The following is an 18,795-nucleotide window of genomic DNA, read 5'->3' as shown; positions in this document are numbered from 1 at the left end:
TGTTTTCATATTTTTCTGAGTAAACAAACCATGAAGAAGTGAGGCCTCTATGATCTGATGACTACCTCCAACCACACAGTTGGATCTCCTGCTGCCATCCATATTTAAATATATGAATATCTGTATGAGATATACTGTGTGTGTTTCACATCCATTAAAAACCACTGTTCTTTTTTTTTTGTAAGAATATCAATACAAAGTTGAGTACAACATTTAATCGAATACAAAGAAATTACAACTTTAAATATTGATTGTGAATCATTAAAAAACAGGATAAATGTATACAAACGTTAGGATTTTATTGTATATTAAACCATTTGTTTCAGATGCTTTAATAATGTTTTGGACAATGTCTTTATTGAAATTTTAATTGCAATTAAGCAGATATTTTTGTAGTTTTCTCAGGTGTTTTTGGGAATATTTTCAGATATTTGACTAAAATATTCTGAATATAAAAAAATAAAATTGGTTTTAAAACATCTGCTCAACTTTTAACCAATCAACAAGACAATCTTGTTGGTGCCTAGCTCCATATTTCATGGAGCTTAAATGTTAACGACCAGTGATTCAGTGCAATATTAGTCCACGTTGTTTGACCAAAGTGTTTTTCTGTGAAATCTGTGATTTTCTGTCTGAACTGAAGTACCTGTTAAACATGGAAAGTTTTGGAGGAGCCAGCAGAAAGAACCTGTCACCGCGGTGCATGCTGGGTGATATTGAGGCAGGGTAGCAGCAGCACCGGCTGACTCAACCTTCAGTTTCTGCTTCACTTTCAGCCGTCCTGCACTCCTCAGGTGGCCCAAATCTGACACCTTATGGACGGCACCGGCTTTACCTGAGTCATGGACATCAGCGGAGGACATCTCACGGTGAGCTCACCTGTTTCTCTCTAAAGACACCTGCTGTCAAACCCAGCCGGATGAGGAGGCTGAAGCTAAAGCTAAAGCTCAGGGAAGATGCTTGTTGTTGTCGCTAGCTGCGTAGTTATCCGAGGTGTTGGACTTCTCATCTACTCCTATGTCATGGTGTTGATTTTATATAGTCTTTATATGTGTGTGATCACCCTGTTAATCCATATAAACGTCACGGCAAAGGGGCGACAAACTAATGACACGTTAACATCGCTATCGTTCATTAGCATGCTAAGCTAGCAACCGTTACACCCCATCTCTGCCGTTTACTGGCAACATCGCTCATACATTAGCATGCTAAGCTAGGTTAGCACCCGTTACACCCCATCTCTGCGAACTGTCTCGGCCTTGTAGTTTAATTAGATGCCTCCTAGTTAAAGCTAACATAGCTGTTAGCTTCATGTTAGGTTAATCCTAGGTTAGTCGTTTTTAAATCTACATAACTCGTCTGAGCTGTCAGGTTTATACTGAGCAAACGTTAGCATTATCCTTTTAGCCTGCTAAGCTAGATGCCAACCGATTTAGCTTAGTTAGCCTTCTTCACCTAGTTTCAATTATAACCTAAGACAAGTAGGGGAAAATGTGTGAAACTAGAGAAATTGCCTAAAGTGGTTGATTTTGAGTTTGTGGATTCTGAAATAAACAATTGTCAAAAGATGCAAACCTTGTCATGACGGCGACAGATCGTCTCAATAGATAACATATTGTGTTTGCTAAATATTAACTTTAGTTTAAAGGGCTGGTCTAAAACAGCTGCTTTAACCAAACAGCAGTGGTGGAACAAGTGCTCCGACATTTCACTCAAGTAAAAGTAGCAATACCACTGTGTAGAAATACTTTATTCCTGCATTTAAAATGAACATTTTTCGCATGAAAATACTCTCAAAACCCAGCATGCAATTGGCCTATTAGAGTATTATGTTTTTTACTCTATTATAATCATGTGAATTCATTTATGGAGTGCTATGTCAACCTGTCTTAACCTTTAATATGACATCACAATGTATTAGTTGATTAAGATGTTTAATCTGAATCTGCAAAGTTACTTGTAAGAGTGCATTCAATTGTAGATTTGTGTCTCAGATGTCGTCGAGTGGAGGATACAGTTTCAGAAAAAGGAGTTACGCCAGTAAAAGTACTTTTAAAGTTGTATTTAACTCACTATACTTAGTTTCTTTCCACCACTGCTAAAATTATCTCTTAAATTGTGGCTTATTTTGGACACAGTGACTCAACCCAGTCTTCTGAGAGGTTCAGAGAGTACAGCACAGCAGAAGGACAAATTACATGCTTAAATTGTGATGGAGGCACATCAGTTTCCTTGGTAACAAAGGAGCTACGGGCAACATATTTATGTGTTTTCTTTCCCCGAAAGCCTTTGTAGCTAACTTGTCTTTCTGGACCTGCATATCTGTAGTCCTAGTCAGCGCTGCCGGGGCTAGGTGTAGACGTACCTGCCGCCAGGTATTCAATGAGATAAGGCCAACAAAGCAAACACACATTTCAGACGCCGCCCACTTCTCCGGCTCTGTATGGGAATGCAAACAGAGTTTCCTCCTTCATTTAGGGGTCAAAGTAGGAAGAAACTCTGGTCTGCGTCTCTCATGAAATCATAACTTTTATATCAGATGCTTTTGGGTCACACAGGATTGTAATTTCCTATGTTTATGAAAGAAATGTGTACTTTGAAAAAAGTACCGGCACCTTTTGTTTTTTTCAAATGAATCATTTTGACTATTTCAAATGATTATTTTTAACATTTCCCGTTACAAATGGTTAGAAAAAATATATTATTAAACTGACATTTAGAAAAGCAGCAACAATTCATATTTTAGAAACTGGGATGTTTTGTGTTTGTGCTTGACAAACACACTGTGATCATATACATGATTAACTGATCATAAAGATAGTTACTGATCCATTTTTATGGCATCATAAATAATTAAATGTCCAAAACACTACCATGTTTTTGAAGACATGTCATTATTTCAGAACTACTCTTATTTTGCATTTACAACAAATAGTTCCTGTGGGTAAATGTTCTTCAGCTTGTTTTTATTAGATTTATGGAAAATATGGACAATTTTCAATAGACAACATTATTTTTTATTGTAAACAGTGGATTGTTTTTATTCTAATCTAATGCACACTAACTAACTTCAAACACACATAAAGAAAACACTTTTGGAGCACATCCAGGAACTTTACAGACCCAAAAAGTTTCCAAGGACATATTCAAAAGAAAGGAAGTGATGATAACATCATGTGTTATAACTTGATATTTTGTTGGCAGTCAAAAACATGCAACTAGAGAGGGTTAATGAAAGATATAAAACCAGTCAAGTCAAGATTAATTTGTAAGTGTTGACAAGGCAGAGAAGACATCAAATGAATATAGATACAACTTGTATGAATACATTATAGTTTATAGTCTCTAACTCACTGTTTGTTTACAGCACTTCTCAGTTTACACATCACAGGTCTCTCATTACCACTTCATTACTGTCAATTTGACGCCATTCTGTCCCCTTTAAGTGGTTCAGTAATTCAATTTCTGCTTCGTCTCAAACCACACATCACGATAATCGGCCCTGGAGCTCCAGAAGAGCCGCCCGTGTTCACTCCCTGTGTTGATGGGGTTTATTCTCCTCTGTGATGCACTATTTGTTTCTGATGATGCCTTTTCTGTGTTGGATATGGCGTGTGTGTTACATGTTGTGATCATGGATGTTGCCCCTCGTCTCTGTTGTGTGATTGTGATGTGCTATATGTGACATGTATGTAGTAACGTGTGTTGTTTGCATTTTATTGTTCTCTTTTATCCTTTCGCCTCCATCTACTTGTCTTTCATCCTTTCTTTATACCTAATGCTGTTGATGTATTGTGATTTTAAAAAGGTGTCTGTTATCATCTGGACAACAGCTGGAAATGAGCAATGTTTGCTAAAGCTGCCCCATTTACTGTTTGTTGTGACAGTTGATCAATGGGGACTGTCCACGACACTATAAACAAACTAAACTAAACGTTTCTCTTGCAGGTGTAGCCAGGAGGATTCGTTGACTGCCAGAGAATCATGGAGCCCGATGTGATCCGCTTGTACAGCTCCTCCCCGCCCCCGATGGAGGACGGCGCCGAGGAGGAGGACGAGTTTGGAGACTTCGACACCTTCTCCAACGTCCCTCACAGCATCAGCTTCACAGAATTCGAAACCCCGGCCACTTTTAACCAGAATGAAGCTTTTAGCGCCACTTCCCCTCCTGAGCTCCTGAACAGCAGGGGGGTGACGGCGTTCAGCCACAGCTCCTCTAACGGCACCCTCAACAACAACGAGCTGTCCAAGGCTAATGGCGTTGTGCCGGGGAGCCACCTGGGCCCCTCAGAAAGAACTGAGATTAAAAAGGTCCTCTCGGGCTCTGTGGATTTCTCCGTGAGCGACACAGCTGGCAGCGAGCCGGCTGGTTGTAACGGCGGAGGCTCTGAAGTGCTAACAAACGGGTTTGCAACCTTCGATGTGCAGGGAAGCCCCTCCTCGCAGGATTCTGTACACTCTTGTAAAAAAGCAACGTCAACTGAGGACACGGGCAGCATCCCAGCCGAGGATGATTTTGCAGACTTTGCCGCTTTTTCCAATGCAGAAGGACACCTCAGCCAGACGGCAAACGAGGACTCGGACAATCCCCCGGGAGGCAGCTTGTTGGCGGAGGCTGCCTGCCACGAGGAGCACTGTAATATAGAGCAGGAAAACACATCAGAGGACAATGACAGGGACACAAACAGAACTGGACCAGACACATGTGACTCTGACTCTGGTCCCGCTGAGGCCCCGGACGGCTCGTGCAACACGGACCGGGGCCCCCACTCTGACTCTGACTCTGAACAAAGAGAAGTAGCTTTTGCACAGGAGGCCTCGGAGGCAGTTTGCACTAACAGACCCCTCACCCTGAACGGGGTGGATGTAGCCGACGGGGACGACTCCAGAGACGGAGGCAGTGACGACGACCTCTCGCCGGACGCTGAGGAGGGACAGTCTGACGGGAAGGGCTCCGGGAACGAGACGGAGACAGAAACGGAGACATCGTTGGGTCGGCCGCTCTCCACAGAAGCTCTGGAGGAGTTTGGGGACATTAGCACCACCGGCTCGGTGCCCTCTCCGCCCCTCCAAGGGGAGACCGCCGCCGCCACGCCCGCCGACTACAGTCAGCTGGCGGAGGACGACGAGGACTTCGGGGATTTTGGAGACGCCGGCTCATTCAGCGGTCAGGGCTTTGCAGACTTTGAACAGCTGGACGTGCAGCAGGAGCCGAGCCGGACGGAGAGTCCTGCTCCTGCTCAGGAAGCTACAAACACAGAGGAGGTGGAGGAGGTGGAGGAGGTGGTGGAGGTGGTGGAGGAGGTGGAGGAGGTGGAGGAAGTGGAGGAGGATGAGGAGGAGGAGGTGGTGGAGGAGGTGGAGGAGGTGGAGGACGACTTTGGAGACTTTAACTCACCCAAATTTCACGCCGGTGGAACCGTGGGGGAAGAGGATGGAGACAAGTTTGCAGACTTCCCCGTCAGCGACAGTTTTGGTAACTTCAGCTCGGCTGCAGAAGCCGCAGACGGGGAGGCGGACGCAGGGTGGAGCGCCTTCGGGGATCAGCAGCAGCAGCAGGCGGAGGAGGAGGAGTCCTGGGCGGCGTTCAGCGAGGAGCCGAGCATCGCACCTCCTGCAGAGAGCAGAACGGAGGAGGAGGAGAGGGAAGAGGAGGAGTGGCATGAAAGTGAAGTTCCTGCAGTCAGCGAGGAAACCAGCAGGACAGACAGACAGGCGGTAAGCACAGCAGGAAGTCAACATGCTGCAGTTATTCATCCATTAGCCCATATCAGGATTTCATTTATGTCGAGCTGCAAAGCAAGAGAACAATGGCCGTTTCTGAGAATTGGCATTAATAAGTTGCAAAAGTAGCAGGCCAGACTTCAGCAGTTTCACTTTATTTTCTGTTTCTAATAATACTATACATCTACAAACCCTTTTTTGCTGTGTTCATTGAAAGCCACATCCTTCCCGAAGCGTCCCCATAAAGTTGGATACTCCACAGACATTACTTGATCACAATGAGGCATCAACAAAATGTAAAACAAAATTGCTTTCACATTCAATGTATTGAGTGTAGAGGTAGACATCTTTGAGACGGACATCTAAAACCAGATATACATTAATTTTGACAAGAAATACCTCTTTGATATGAATACAAATGTTTACTTTCACTGACAGATTAAATTCCAAACATACTTTTAAATCCATATTTGACGATAATATCTAACTAAAAGCTCTGCTGCACACAAACTAAAAAGAGGAAGTCGTCCTAAAGGATCACATTTCATCAGTGTATTGTTTGTCAATATCCAGCTGAGTCAGCAGCACGCTTACACCATCTCCCACTGCTTGTGTTAAACATGAACCGAGCCGTTAGTGACAGAGGTCAGCTCCTGATCTACTGAAGGAGAAAGAGAATAAAGTTTGCTCACAGGGAAAAACAAATCCTATGCTTTCAGAGGTGGTGTGTGTGGACAGTGCAGTTCTATAGGTACATATGTAGAGTGACACACACACTGTTAATACAGAGTGTAGAAATGTGACCTGCTCAGGTATTTGAGGTGAACTACATTATCACACACACTCGTAGTGAACCCTGACGTCTGCAGCTTGCATCAGTGACGCTGGATCTCCTTTCTGATCATTCAGTGTTAGCAGACAGCCAGAATACCCAGTGTGACAGCCTGCAGGGAACACAAGTGTTCAAGTATCATTCTGCTTTCAGTGTGAGGGGAAGGAATGTACCATATTCCAATTTAAAAAAAGTGCAATATGCAGATGCTTTTCAGGTGTACAGAGGCTTTGAGCATGAATATTTGTCACATTTCGTTTATTGGGTTTTTTCAACAGCATACAGTTATTCTATCAGAGCATGCATCAAAAGTAGGTAAACAAATCTTCACTTTATAGAAAAATAGGTAGAGTAACAATGTTAATACTGCTTAACACCAGGGCAAACTAAATCCCACACAGACAGAAGACAAACAGACAAACAAAAGATAAACAAATAGAAAACCAGTCAGCTAACACAAAAATGTCAATAATAAACAATAAATGTCAGTACGGCAGCACCTCGTCCCCGCAACAACCCATCCAGTGTTGGGACCCCTCCGAAATGCAAAAGTTTAATCAGGAATGATTGGGAACTGTATCCTCTTAACAAATTAGAAACATGTATTTGAGGAGCCACTCACTAGTTGTTTTAGCGCACTTTGCGACACGCTGCCCCTTATCTGTTTACATTCAGCTCTGTCAATCTACTCAATTTAAATAGAGATGCCTGCCTCCAATAGGAAAGCCCACATATCTGGAACACGCCCCCTTCTGCTGAAGACTTAAACTGCTTTTTGGATATGCACGGAAAAAAGAAACCCCTTGTCTTGTGATGTTTGTCAATATGAGCACGGCTGCATGTTAATAGGATATTAGTTTATTTTGATCAGACATGCAAACAGCTTAGTTAGAGTATTGATTTGAATAAAGTAGTAATAGTTTGTGCGTGTGAACAGTCCCTTTCTTCAGTGACCGCCATCTTCTCAGCTGGGTGTGGTGAGGAGCACACCCAGCTGCAAACTGTCATCACAAACTGTCAGGGAGAACCAGATTATTGGACAGGGTGCAGCCTACATTTTAGTATTTAATATGTTTCTGTGGGGATGGGAAAAACAATTTGTTCAATAGTCCTAAAGCACTAAGCATTTGAAAGGTGACTGTCCATCTTCATTAACTTAAGATTTTTAAGATAATTCATCAAGGGTTTAAGTTCAGTAACTATTAAAAACTGGTGTGATATGATGGTAGAAATCCTCCAACACCCCTGTGCTGCTTTACTGTACGGGTGGAGACACATTCTGTGAGAGAGAACAGATTTGATCATTCCTTTTTTTATTTAAGTGTGGCAAACTTGTCAAAGACTCTCTGGTTAATGTATTAACATTTAAAAACTATCTTTGAAATGGCTGTGAGCCAGAGCCTTCATGGAAATCAGTTTTATGCAACCTATCATGCGTCACACCGTCTGTATCATGAAGCTCTTCCACTTGTTTTCACTCAGCGCTGCCTCACACTAACACAAGGTGAGAAGTACTGGAGGTACAGAAATGTGATCAATCGGCAGAAGTCAACGCATCCACACATATATTTGTTGTTGCCAGATGTTGCAGGTAAGGGTCGTGACAAAACATGCAACTTCTTTGCTTTTAGTTTCTCTTGCTAGGATCCATGGAGCAGTTTTAAATGATCAGCTCTCTTTGCTTCTGATGCTTCTGATATTAGCAGATATCAGCTTTTTAGTCACGACCCAGGGGGACCTTTTACAGAAGCTTTTTTGAGTAAAGCTGCAGGTGTTCAACTCCTTAATGGTTTCCTGAAGTCCTCAGATAGCAGATAAATGTGAAAGTGCTGAGTAGGATGTCTGTAACCGGCTGCCGTCTCTCTGCAGCTGTGCGTCCGGCTGGAGAAGCTGTTTCAGGGCAGCTTCCCTCAGACGGCCGCCCCCCCGGTGGAGGACCAGGTGACGTCTCTGAAGAACCTTCTGGAACCGGAGGAGAACCATCAGCCAGGAGGCGAGGAGAAGGAGAAGAGATCGCCCTGCAGCAGGTGAGCCTCCTCAGAGGGACCTCAGACATACACTGGAACAGGAAGTGCTCTAGAGCTTGGAGAATAGTCACTTTTATTCACTTTTTAAAAAGCTGATTTTTTCCGCATCTATTCGTCTATTTTTTCGAAAACAAAATGTCCTCTGCTCTCCTGCTTGCCCTTTTCACAGAGACACACACATGTATTAACAGGGCAGTCCAGCTACAGTCTAACATCACCATAATATACATTTATGTCACCACAATACCAGAACACCTTGTTTTGTGATTTAATCAATCTCCATCCTGCTTTTGTTCTCTGCTGTATGAATATGAAGTATCTTAGTCTTTTAAAGCCTGTCCCTCCCTGGTGTGTGTCTCTCTCTGTGTGTGTGTCTCTCTGTCTCTCTGTGTGTTTGACTGTCTGTGTGTGTTTCAGTTCAGTTCATGGCGGCGTGTGGTCGCAGCTTCAGGACATCCACGAGTCGTTCGGCCTCAGATACCAGTGGGGGGGCTCCTACTGCAACAAAGCACTACTCTGCTGCCTGGGCATCGACACCCGCAATATTGTAAGTCTCTGCTGGACCCTGCTGGACCCCAAGTGGCCTAACACCTCATTCATTTAGCTGGAAAACAAGGGAAAGAAATGTAAAACCACTGTAGCATGCACAGAATGTAATCAATGTGTGTCATGTAGGATGTAATAAGAGCTATTTTGTCCCCTTTTGAATTTAGAAATTGACAAATGACTTTCTGATCTGCTTAAAGCACATTTTTAGAAGACATGTGATGCCACTTAAAGTAATCTGTACCCTGTATTGACCTCTTCATGCAGCCATTAGGCTCTGCAACATGAAACTAAACCTTCCTCTCAGTGACAGTTGTGTTTACATGAACTCCTCAGCAGGATTGTGTGTGAGATATTTAGAGTTGTTTCTGACCTGCTGCTTCACTGTGCAGCTGTTCACGGGACAGAAGAAGCAGCCGGTCATCGTGCCCATGTACGCCGCCAGCCTGGTGAGTCCTGCGCCTTCTCTCACACACACACACACACACACACACGCACACACACACACACACACTGGAACACTTCACCAGTTCATGTGTTTACTGATAATCATGTAGCCACAAACAGAGGCTTCTTAGCGTCACCATTAATATTCATTTGGCTGGGAACAGTCTCATATTTATAGTCCAACAACGATGTGCATCTGATATCTGAGTGAAAACATTATCAACATCAGTCTTGATAACTAATCTTCCGGTTTTGGACTTCACAAAAGCAACAATCTGATGTTTCCTTGAGGCTTTTTCTTAGCCTTTCAAAAAGGACACTCGCTGCAAGTAAAGGGAGGGACGTATAGAGATGAGTTATATTCCTTAAAGACGGAAATCAAACTCCTGCTGGGTGTGTTTCCAATAGTATTTATAAAATGAGTTAGGAAGGACAGTAACCTCTCATAACACCAGATTGCTGCAGTGTAACACCTCTGATTTCACCAGAAACATGACAGACTGTTTCATGCAGGTCTCACTTTCTAAAACATTTTTTATGAACATATTCACAGGAGACATGAACAAGCTTTCTAAAACTGACCTATAGTAATTATAATAACTGTGTGTGTGTGCAGGGGATGCTGGAACCCACCAAAGAGCCCGTGAAGCCCGTCTCTGCAGCGGAGATGATCACCTCGATAGCCCAGACCCCTCCTCCGGCTCCAGAGACAAAAACCTCGTGTCCCGCAGACTCAGCCCCGGTGAGACGGAGACACTGAGACACACTCATGGGATGTTAGTTTTACTGACACCTGAGGGTCTGCAAGCCGATTTACAAAATGCTGCATTAGACTTGTTTTGTTCATGCAAAGACCCAAAACCAACACTAAATATGTGTATTTATTGATGTATTTTAAGTGTGTATCAAATAGCAACAGAGTTTAATGGATATGGATTTTCTGCATGTGAGTTTTGGTTTTATGTCAATTTCAGGCTTTGATACACACACAGAGTACTTGATGTATAACCTGACCTCCTCTCTCCTCTCCAGCAGGAGGCGCTCCCCCCCGTCCAGTTTGACTGGAGCAGCAGTGGCCTTACCAACCCTCTGGATGGTAGGCGACCCTCACACTGAACCCCCCCCCCCACTCCTCGCTTCTGTCTCTCGTCTGTCTTTCTCAAACCTTTCTAACTAACATCGTGTTTTCTCACACCCTGACTCAGCATGGACATTTCAGATATGTAACACTTTGTAGATGCATACAACGTTCTTCATTAAAGGAAACGATCCACAAACATTACAACACTGCGGGTGAAACAAATAGTGAACCTAAGAAGTGGTAGGGACAGGAAGTCAGACCCATTGGAAGGGGACTGGCAGGAGATCTGAAGTTCTTTGGGGCGTTTTGACTGTTTTTTTTAAGCCTTTTTAGTTTAGTTGAACAAATGATCAATAATTAAAATAATGCCAGGTACCTGTGTTATTTGACCTTGGACACACAAATGCATAGAGAGCTGCTTAGGAAGGGTTTCCTAACTATACTTTCTAATGTTGAATAACAAGTAAATACGGCATTACATTTAAACTTGAATCATTTGCAGACTGGTTTTAAAGTGCAGCAAGGCTGGGTATCATTTAAGATGTTTTGATTCAAGATGATACCCGACTTAATACTTTTACATTTAAGATGTTTATATTTAACTCGCGCTTTAAACTTTTTGGTTGTCATGCTTCAGACATAATTAAGTATTTATCCGCAGTGAGTGAAGGTGGATCTTTCCCTTTAACCCTCTTGATAAAAAACAACATGGCCGCTCTGCATGAAGACATGTGTAACATAGAGCTGACTCTACTCTTCTGTCACTGACTCTGCTGCATGTTTCTGGTTTCGTGTGTGTGTGTGTGTGTGTGTATGATTGTGTGTGTGTATGATTGTGTGTGTGTGTGTGTGATTAACCCCGTGCAGCCAGCGGAGGCTCTTCTCTGTTAAATCTGGATTTCTTTGGTCCTGTGGAGGATTCAGGCTCCAGCAGCTCTCCCTCCATCCCAGGTCAGCAGCTGATCCCTGCCTCTTCCTCCTCTTCATCTTCTTCTTGATATTAACCTCGCATCTCCGCTTTCTGCTGCTTACACTCGCCTCTGGTAGAATTTAGCGTAAATCGGAAGGTTTCATGACTATCATCATAAGTGTGTTTATCATGTGGAGTCCGAGTCAGATCAAGAGTTGACTTGGTAATAAGTACTTTTTCACATCCACAAATTATACTTTGTATTTGGGTTAGGGGTTATCTCCATAAAGATAAACATAGTAAGAAGAGGTGACAAAAATAAGTACTGCAAAAAAACTAAAATAAATACGAAAAATAGGAACAATAACAATTTGAACATGTGTGTATATATACCAAAGAAAACTCCATGACGTGTACACAAAAAAAAAGTATATAAAACGAACATATTCGAGCAGTATATGGTTTAACTGTAAACATGTTTTGCATACCTTTTGTATGTATTTGACTGTGCAAATTAAACGGTTAATGTTTTTGACATACAGGAAAATAAGAAAAATACTTAGTTTTATTCAAGGTGGGAAGGAGTGTCACTTTGCGCCGCCTGCTGCTTCTTTAAAAAGAGACGCAATACTTCACACATCAAATAAATAAAATAGTGACATAATGCAAGAAAAGTGAGTTTTTCTCAAAGTGAGAAGCTAACTGTCTGCTTTTTTTTAATTCTCCTTTTTAACTAAACGACAAGAGTTTTGCTCACTTCCTGTGAATCTTAAAAAAAACTAACGAAAAACAACCTTGAATGACAAGAAAAACTTTTGCTTTGACTCTCCGTCTCCTCTTCCCAGTAGGAGTGGACCCGGAGCTGTACGAGCTGACGACGGCGAAGCTGGACTCGAGCGGCTCGGGGAGTCGAGTCGCCGACGCCTTCGCCCGCCTGATGTCCACCATGGAGAAGACCAGCACCTCCACCAGGTCAGAGAGGAGGAGGAGGAGGGGGGGGGCATGTGATGTTCCTGCATTTAACTGACTCAATCTGATGTTCAGGGTAAACTCTGTCATAATGGTGGCAGCAAGTACTAAAACCTGAACATTAGTCAGCATTTTGACCAGTTTTGGTTCCATCGCCTCAAAATCAATGTTTCTTTTAACGTGTTTATGGTTAGAGGCCTGAAAAAGGTTCTCTGGTTGGAAGTTGGAGAGATTTTCATGTTTTATTCTACAACATAAACTACTCAGTAAATACCCCACTGGTGAATACAAAAACGGTGGTTGCTATCAACTTGTCTAAATGAGACAACTAAACATCATCATGCCCACATTAGCCGCCGTTAGCTTAGCGGTGGTGACTTGAAGTCATGTGACCGTGCTGTAGTTCCTTTATAGCCCAACATTAGCCTCCTTTAGCTTAGCGGTGGTGGCGTGAAGTCATGTGACCGTGCTGTAATTCCTTTATAGCCCAACATTAGCCTCCTTTAGCTTAGCGGTGGTGACGTGAAGTCATGTGACCGTGCTGTAGTTCCTTTATAGCCCAACATTAGCCTCCTTTAGCTTAGCGGTGGTGGCGTGAAGTCATGTGACCGTGCTGTAGTTCCTTTATAGCCCAACATTAGCCTCCTTTAGCTTAGCGGTGGTGGCGTAAAGTCATGTGACGTGCTGTAGTTCCTTTTATAGCCCAACATTAGCCGCCGTTAGCTTAGCGGTGGTGGCGTGAAGTCATGGGAGCGTGCTGTAGTTCCTTAATAACCCAACATTAGCCGCCGTTAGCTTAGCGGTGGTGACGTGAAGTCATGTGACCGTGCTGTAGTTCCTTTATAGCCCAACATTAGCCTCCTTTAGCTTAGCGGTGGTGGCGTGAAGTCATGTGACCGTGCTGTAGTTCCTTTATAGCCCAACATTAGCCTCCTTTAGCTTAGCGGTGGTGGCGTGAAGTCATGTGACCGTGCTGTAGTTCCTTTATAGCCCAACATTAGCCTCCTTTAGCTTAGCGGTGGTGATGTGAAGTCATGTGACCGTGCTGTAGTTCCTTTTATAGCCCAACATTAGCCGCCGTTAGCTTAGCGGTGGTGACATGAAGTCATGTGACCGTGCTGTAGTTCCTTTTATAGCCCAACATTAGCCGCCGTTAGCTTAGCGGTGGTGGCGTGAAGTCATGTGACCGTGCTGTAGTTCCTTTTATAGCCCAACATTAGCCGCCGTTAGCTTAGCGGTGGTGGCGTGAAGTCATGTGACCGTGCTGTAGTTCCTTTATAGCCCAACATTAGCTGCAGTTAGCTTAGCGGTGGTGGTGTGAAGTCATGTGACGTGCTGTAGTTCCTTTAGAGTCAAACATTAGCTTTTCAGCAAAATCTAACATAAAAATCCCTTTGTTTTTTTGTTATATATGTTGTATCCTTCATCACTGCACCACTCTTTCTGCTCAGGTGTGTATTCAGGTGTGTGTGGTAACATGTTGTGTGTGTGTGTGTGTGTGTGTGTGTGTGACAGGAAGCCGAGGAAGGAGGAGAATCTGAGCGACGAGGCGTCCAAAGTGATCTCCCTTCTGCCCGACCTCTCCTTCATGCAGGCCAAAGTTTTGATGTTTCCCGCCACGCTGACGCCGCTCGGCTGCCAGGCAACCACAGACTAAAGCCCCGCCCCCTCAACTGACATCATCAACCGACACCTAAGCCCCGCCCACTGCCTCGGCCCATTTTAACCAGTTCTCATTTTCTTCTTCTTCTTTTGCCGCGGCTCAGTTCCTCCCTTTCATACTTTTTTATTTTATTAAGTTGCGCTTTTCTTTTCTGATCACAGGAAACGGGGGGGGAGCGCTCAGACGACGACCTGCACAGAATAGGAGATTAATTAATTTATAGAGTTGCTAATTTATAGAGGAAGGCGTAGAAGTGTTCTAGAAGAATCATCATGTATATAATCAGGGATTAAATGTTTAATTTCCTTTCTTTTTTTTTTTATTCTGAATGATTTCTGGATGATTTTACGTCTGAGTGTCTGTGAAGGAAACACTGGCTGAATCAAAGTGAAGTGGTATATATGTTTAAATTAATACATTTATAAACGTATATATAAAATCTATATATATATATTTATCGACTTGAAACCACACTGCCTGCAGAATCCAGCTGATCGTCTTGTGTTTAAAGGCCTTAGTTTTTACCCGTAGATTTTAACGTTTCTTTAACCCGCTCCGTGTCTTTCTTTCTGTTTGTAATTGAACAGCTTTTTAACGTAAATTATGTCGCACCCCATTTACTTTTTCTACAGTCTATCCGCCGTTTCTAGAACTGAAGGACGACTGTTTATATTTACTTTGGGAACCGACTAAACGCTGGTGTGTCTTTTCATTTTTATTCCACGTTTAATTTTTCTACACATTCCAGCTTTTGGATATAAAACAAGTTTCCTTCCTTGTTTGAGTCCTCACTCACTGTTCCTCATTTGTTATTGTTTTTGGGGGGGTGTTAAAACAGGACTTTTTTTTTTGGGTTAAAACCACTTTAACTTAAGGTTTCTCGTCAGTGAAGGTCGACTCGAATCAGAAGGGAATTAAGGGACCAATGTCTGCTTCCTCGTGTCGGGTTTTGTTCTCTGTTCCTAATATGAAGTGCTTTTTGTTGTTGCCGCTCATGTTTTGTTGTTTTGCTCATACTACTGTCAGCCCCGTCTCCCAGGAGGATTTTGCACATTGTAAAGATGAAATGGATGTAATCATAGTTCACTGTGGCTTTAGACTGTGTACAGTTAAACTATGGACTGTCAAATGTTACGGGAAAATTCCTATGGAAAAAGACTGAATCACTTGAAGAGCCTGTCAAACGGTTTTCGTGCATGCCCGGGTTCTTTTGAGACTATAAGTGTGTAAATTTTACTTTTAGTGTACACAAGAAATTAAAATAGTTATCTTCTCCGCTCGCTTCTGTTTCTTTCGGACGCACATGAACACTTTCATCAACCAAGTCTTGTTTTATTCAAGGAGTTCTCACAGACATGCAGGAAAATATATGTATCAATTCTGGCCAAAATGTTAAAGGTGGGGTTAGGGTATTCACTTCAGAAACACTTTGTTATATTCCATGGAATGCTCTCAACATCCCGATAGCAATGAATACATGAAATGCTTTGACAATAAATACATTAAAAAAAAAATTCATCTGTGGAAGCTGTGGCGCTGTAAAAAGTACGACCAATCATCTGAGCCGGCCCGGGTAAAATAACTGGATGGCCTACCTGCCTGTCAGCCTTCCATCTGTGCACAAACTTATCTCGTGCCCTCATTGGTAACACACACTCACATACTGTAACACACACACACTCACATACTGTAACACACACACACTCACATACTGTAACACACACACACTCACATACTGTAACACACACTCACATACTGTAACACACTCTCATACTCACATACTGTAACACACACTCACATACTGTAACACACACACATACTATAACACACACACACTCACATACTGTAACTCACACACTCACATACTGTAACTTACACACACTCACATACTGTAACACACACTCTCATACTCACATACTGTAACACACACACATACTATAACACACACACAGACACACTCACATACTGTAACACACACACACACACACTCATATACTGTAACACACACACACTCACATACTGTAACACACACACACACACTCATACTGTAACACACTCACACGCACTCACTCACACACTCGCATACTGTAAAATAACTGGATGGCCTACCTGCCTGTCAGCCTTCCATCTCGTGCACACTTATCTCGTGCCCTCATTGGTCATGTGCGCGTTCGTGTGTGTTGGAGGAGGGGCTCTGTAAGGAAGTCTGAAGGAAGGGGCAGATTCTTTTCGGCTGCGTACTTTCAAATTGTAGCGCACTCGAGCTGGTTTCTCCATTCTTACCTACCCTACCTTTAACAGAGGCTAACTTGTGCTAACAAATAAATAGACATTACATTGTTTATAAAATAAATTAACCTGTAAAGAAAAATGGCAAAAATATTTGCATTATGTTCAAAGAAATGCATTCAATTCACTGTAACATAATAATAATAATAGAAATATATAATATAAATTTAACCTGTTTTTATTTAATTACACTATTAACTAGCTTAGTCAATTTATTTATTTGTCCAACTTATTTAGAGACTGAATAATTAAGAATGCTACTATACTATTACTAGAATTAGGCAATATCAATCAAATGACAGGAAGACAAAGATGAGATCATTTTCATTTAATGTATAAAATAAAATTACTAAAGTGCCCCCCCCCCCCTCAGAGCTGAATCCTCATCACATTCAAATAATAATAATAATAATAATAATAATAATCGCCGTCAGAAGGAAACATGATGTATTGCATAGGAGAAGGCACCGATGTACAGAATAACTTCATCCCTCCCTTTAATGTCCAGTACAAACCTGCAGAGCCACAGAGCTGCTACAAACAACAACAATAATACAAACATTTGGTTTGATGAGAACAACCAATCTTTCATTCTCTGGATGGAAACAGACAAAGAAGAGTCAGGATAAACAACATGGAGCCAGTTTTAAAATGATTAAATCGATTACATCTAAATAAAATAAGGGTTTGGGAAGTCACATTCTTCATACTTATATTTAGAACCAAAGAACACGGTTTTCTGATATTTTGGATGCTGATACTCCTCTATGAATAAGGGTTTAAAACACACACAGCACCATGTAACTTATTCTTCATAAAAAACAGTGTGTAATGTTAATATTTTATTAATTCCTATCCCTAATTTAGATCCCTGTCTCTACGTTTTAAATACTGGTTAACAACAGGTGGATGCTTACACTGAAAATGTGTTTAAAGTAAGTGATTTGAAGCTGTACAAATAAATAAATACAGTGTGAATAGTGGAGGAACAACTCCAGGAAGATCTTAGCAATACAAAAGAAAAGGTATTGAATCTTAAAAAAGGCATTGGATGTTGAATTAAAGTCAAGTATGATGGCTTTTATCTAAAACACATAAGGACACATGCAGTACTACTCACTGGTGTAACTCCCTGCTGTTCCCGCGTCTGTCCAGCAGGGGGCGACACAGTTCACCTTTAACACTGCACTGCGTTTAACTGCCATTCAATTAAATCACATTTTAATGTTATTTTCCACTTTTACTGAGTTAGATCTCTTTACCAGCTTCAGCTCAGATAGCTTCTTAACAAAACTACCAGATATTTATAAAGGTTAAGATTTTGGAAATGCCAGTTTGTTTACATAATGCCATTTTTGGTGTAAAACACACAAAATGCAAGGGGGATTTTTTTCATATATCAATGATTAGCAACATTGATTTTAAAGCATTGCAATAACTAAACATAGAAAATGTATTGGGCCACTGATATTTAGATCTAGGCACACATCAGCAAGTTTAATCCCGGTTGAAACGTAAAAAAAACTATTTTATTTAAAGTTTCTATTCAGATTTAGTCACTTCAAACTGGACCACTGTTTATCCATATACAACTTTCTCTCACACACACACACACACACACACACACACACACACACACACACACACACACACACACACACACAGTGGCATAGGTTGAATTGAGCGCGTATGCATTGCTGAAATCCTAAAATATATTACATAGTATTACAAAAAAAACCTCCGATCATTTATTAAATGACGGAATATTTCATAGACTTCCACCCAAAATGGCCTCGGAGTTAAGCCTGAACTGAGAGGGCAGCCTTGGTGGAGAAATCCTTTACAAAGAATACATATTTATGTTTCTGTACAAACCAAATATTAGTGTCCAGAGATACAATAAATACACACAGAGCCGCGGGGTAATAAATAATTCATAGAGTTATTTCTGGTAAAGGGAACGTCTGCGTGTGAAACCTTGCGTCACCATTTTACTACAAACCATCAACATACTTTTTTTTAACTCCAGGTTGAAATGTAGCTCTCAAAACTTTTATTTTAGTAAGAAATCATTTCATTGGTTGAGTTAAAAGTGAGCGCTGACAAACACATTTGAGACGATCTTTATATTTTTGAACTTCTGAAGAAGGGCTAGCGTACTTTATGCTAAGCTAAGTTGGGTTATGAAGTCTGATAACACAGACAAGTTGTTGGTGTGGCTGTTAGCTTAAAAACATCCTATGTCTGTCCAGTGCAGGGGTGTCAAACTCAATTTCATCGCGGGCCACATTCGCATATAGGTTGCAC

The 18,795-nt window shown here is 41.9% G+C and overlaps 1 protein-coding gene across 1 annotated transcript; it reads left to right on the top strand.

The window, feature by feature from the left end:
* The first annotated feature begins 695 nt into the window (after nt 1-695).
* aftpha (aftiphilin a) lies at nt 696-15,475 on the top strand. The gene is made up of 11 exons (XM_034129715.1): nt 696-869; nt 3,949-5,265; nt 5,368-5,718; nt 8,426-8,583; nt 9,001-9,130; nt 9,522-9,578; nt 10,193-10,318; nt 10,609-10,672; nt 11,525-11,608; nt 12,416-12,539; nt 14,052-15,475. Exons 2-11 carry the CDS (start codon nt 3,985-3,987, stop codon nt 14,191-14,193), a joined length of 2,517 nt encoding a protein of 838 aa, XP_033985606.1. The 5' UTR covers nt 696-869; nt 3,949-3,984; the 3' UTR covers nt 14,194-15,475.
* The last annotated feature ends 3,320 nt before the right edge of the window (nt 15,476-18,795 follow it).

This window comes from Trematomus bernacchii, unplaced genomic scaffold (genome assembly GCF_902827165.1).
Source record: "Trematomus bernacchii unplaced genomic scaffold, fTreBer1.1, whole genome shotgun sequence".
In the NCBI taxonomy this organism is placed as follows: Eukaryota; Metazoa; Chordata; class Actinopteri; order Perciformes; family Nototheniidae; genus Trematomus; species Trematomus bernacchii.
This window is presented reverse-complemented; position numbering and strand designations above follow the sequence as displayed.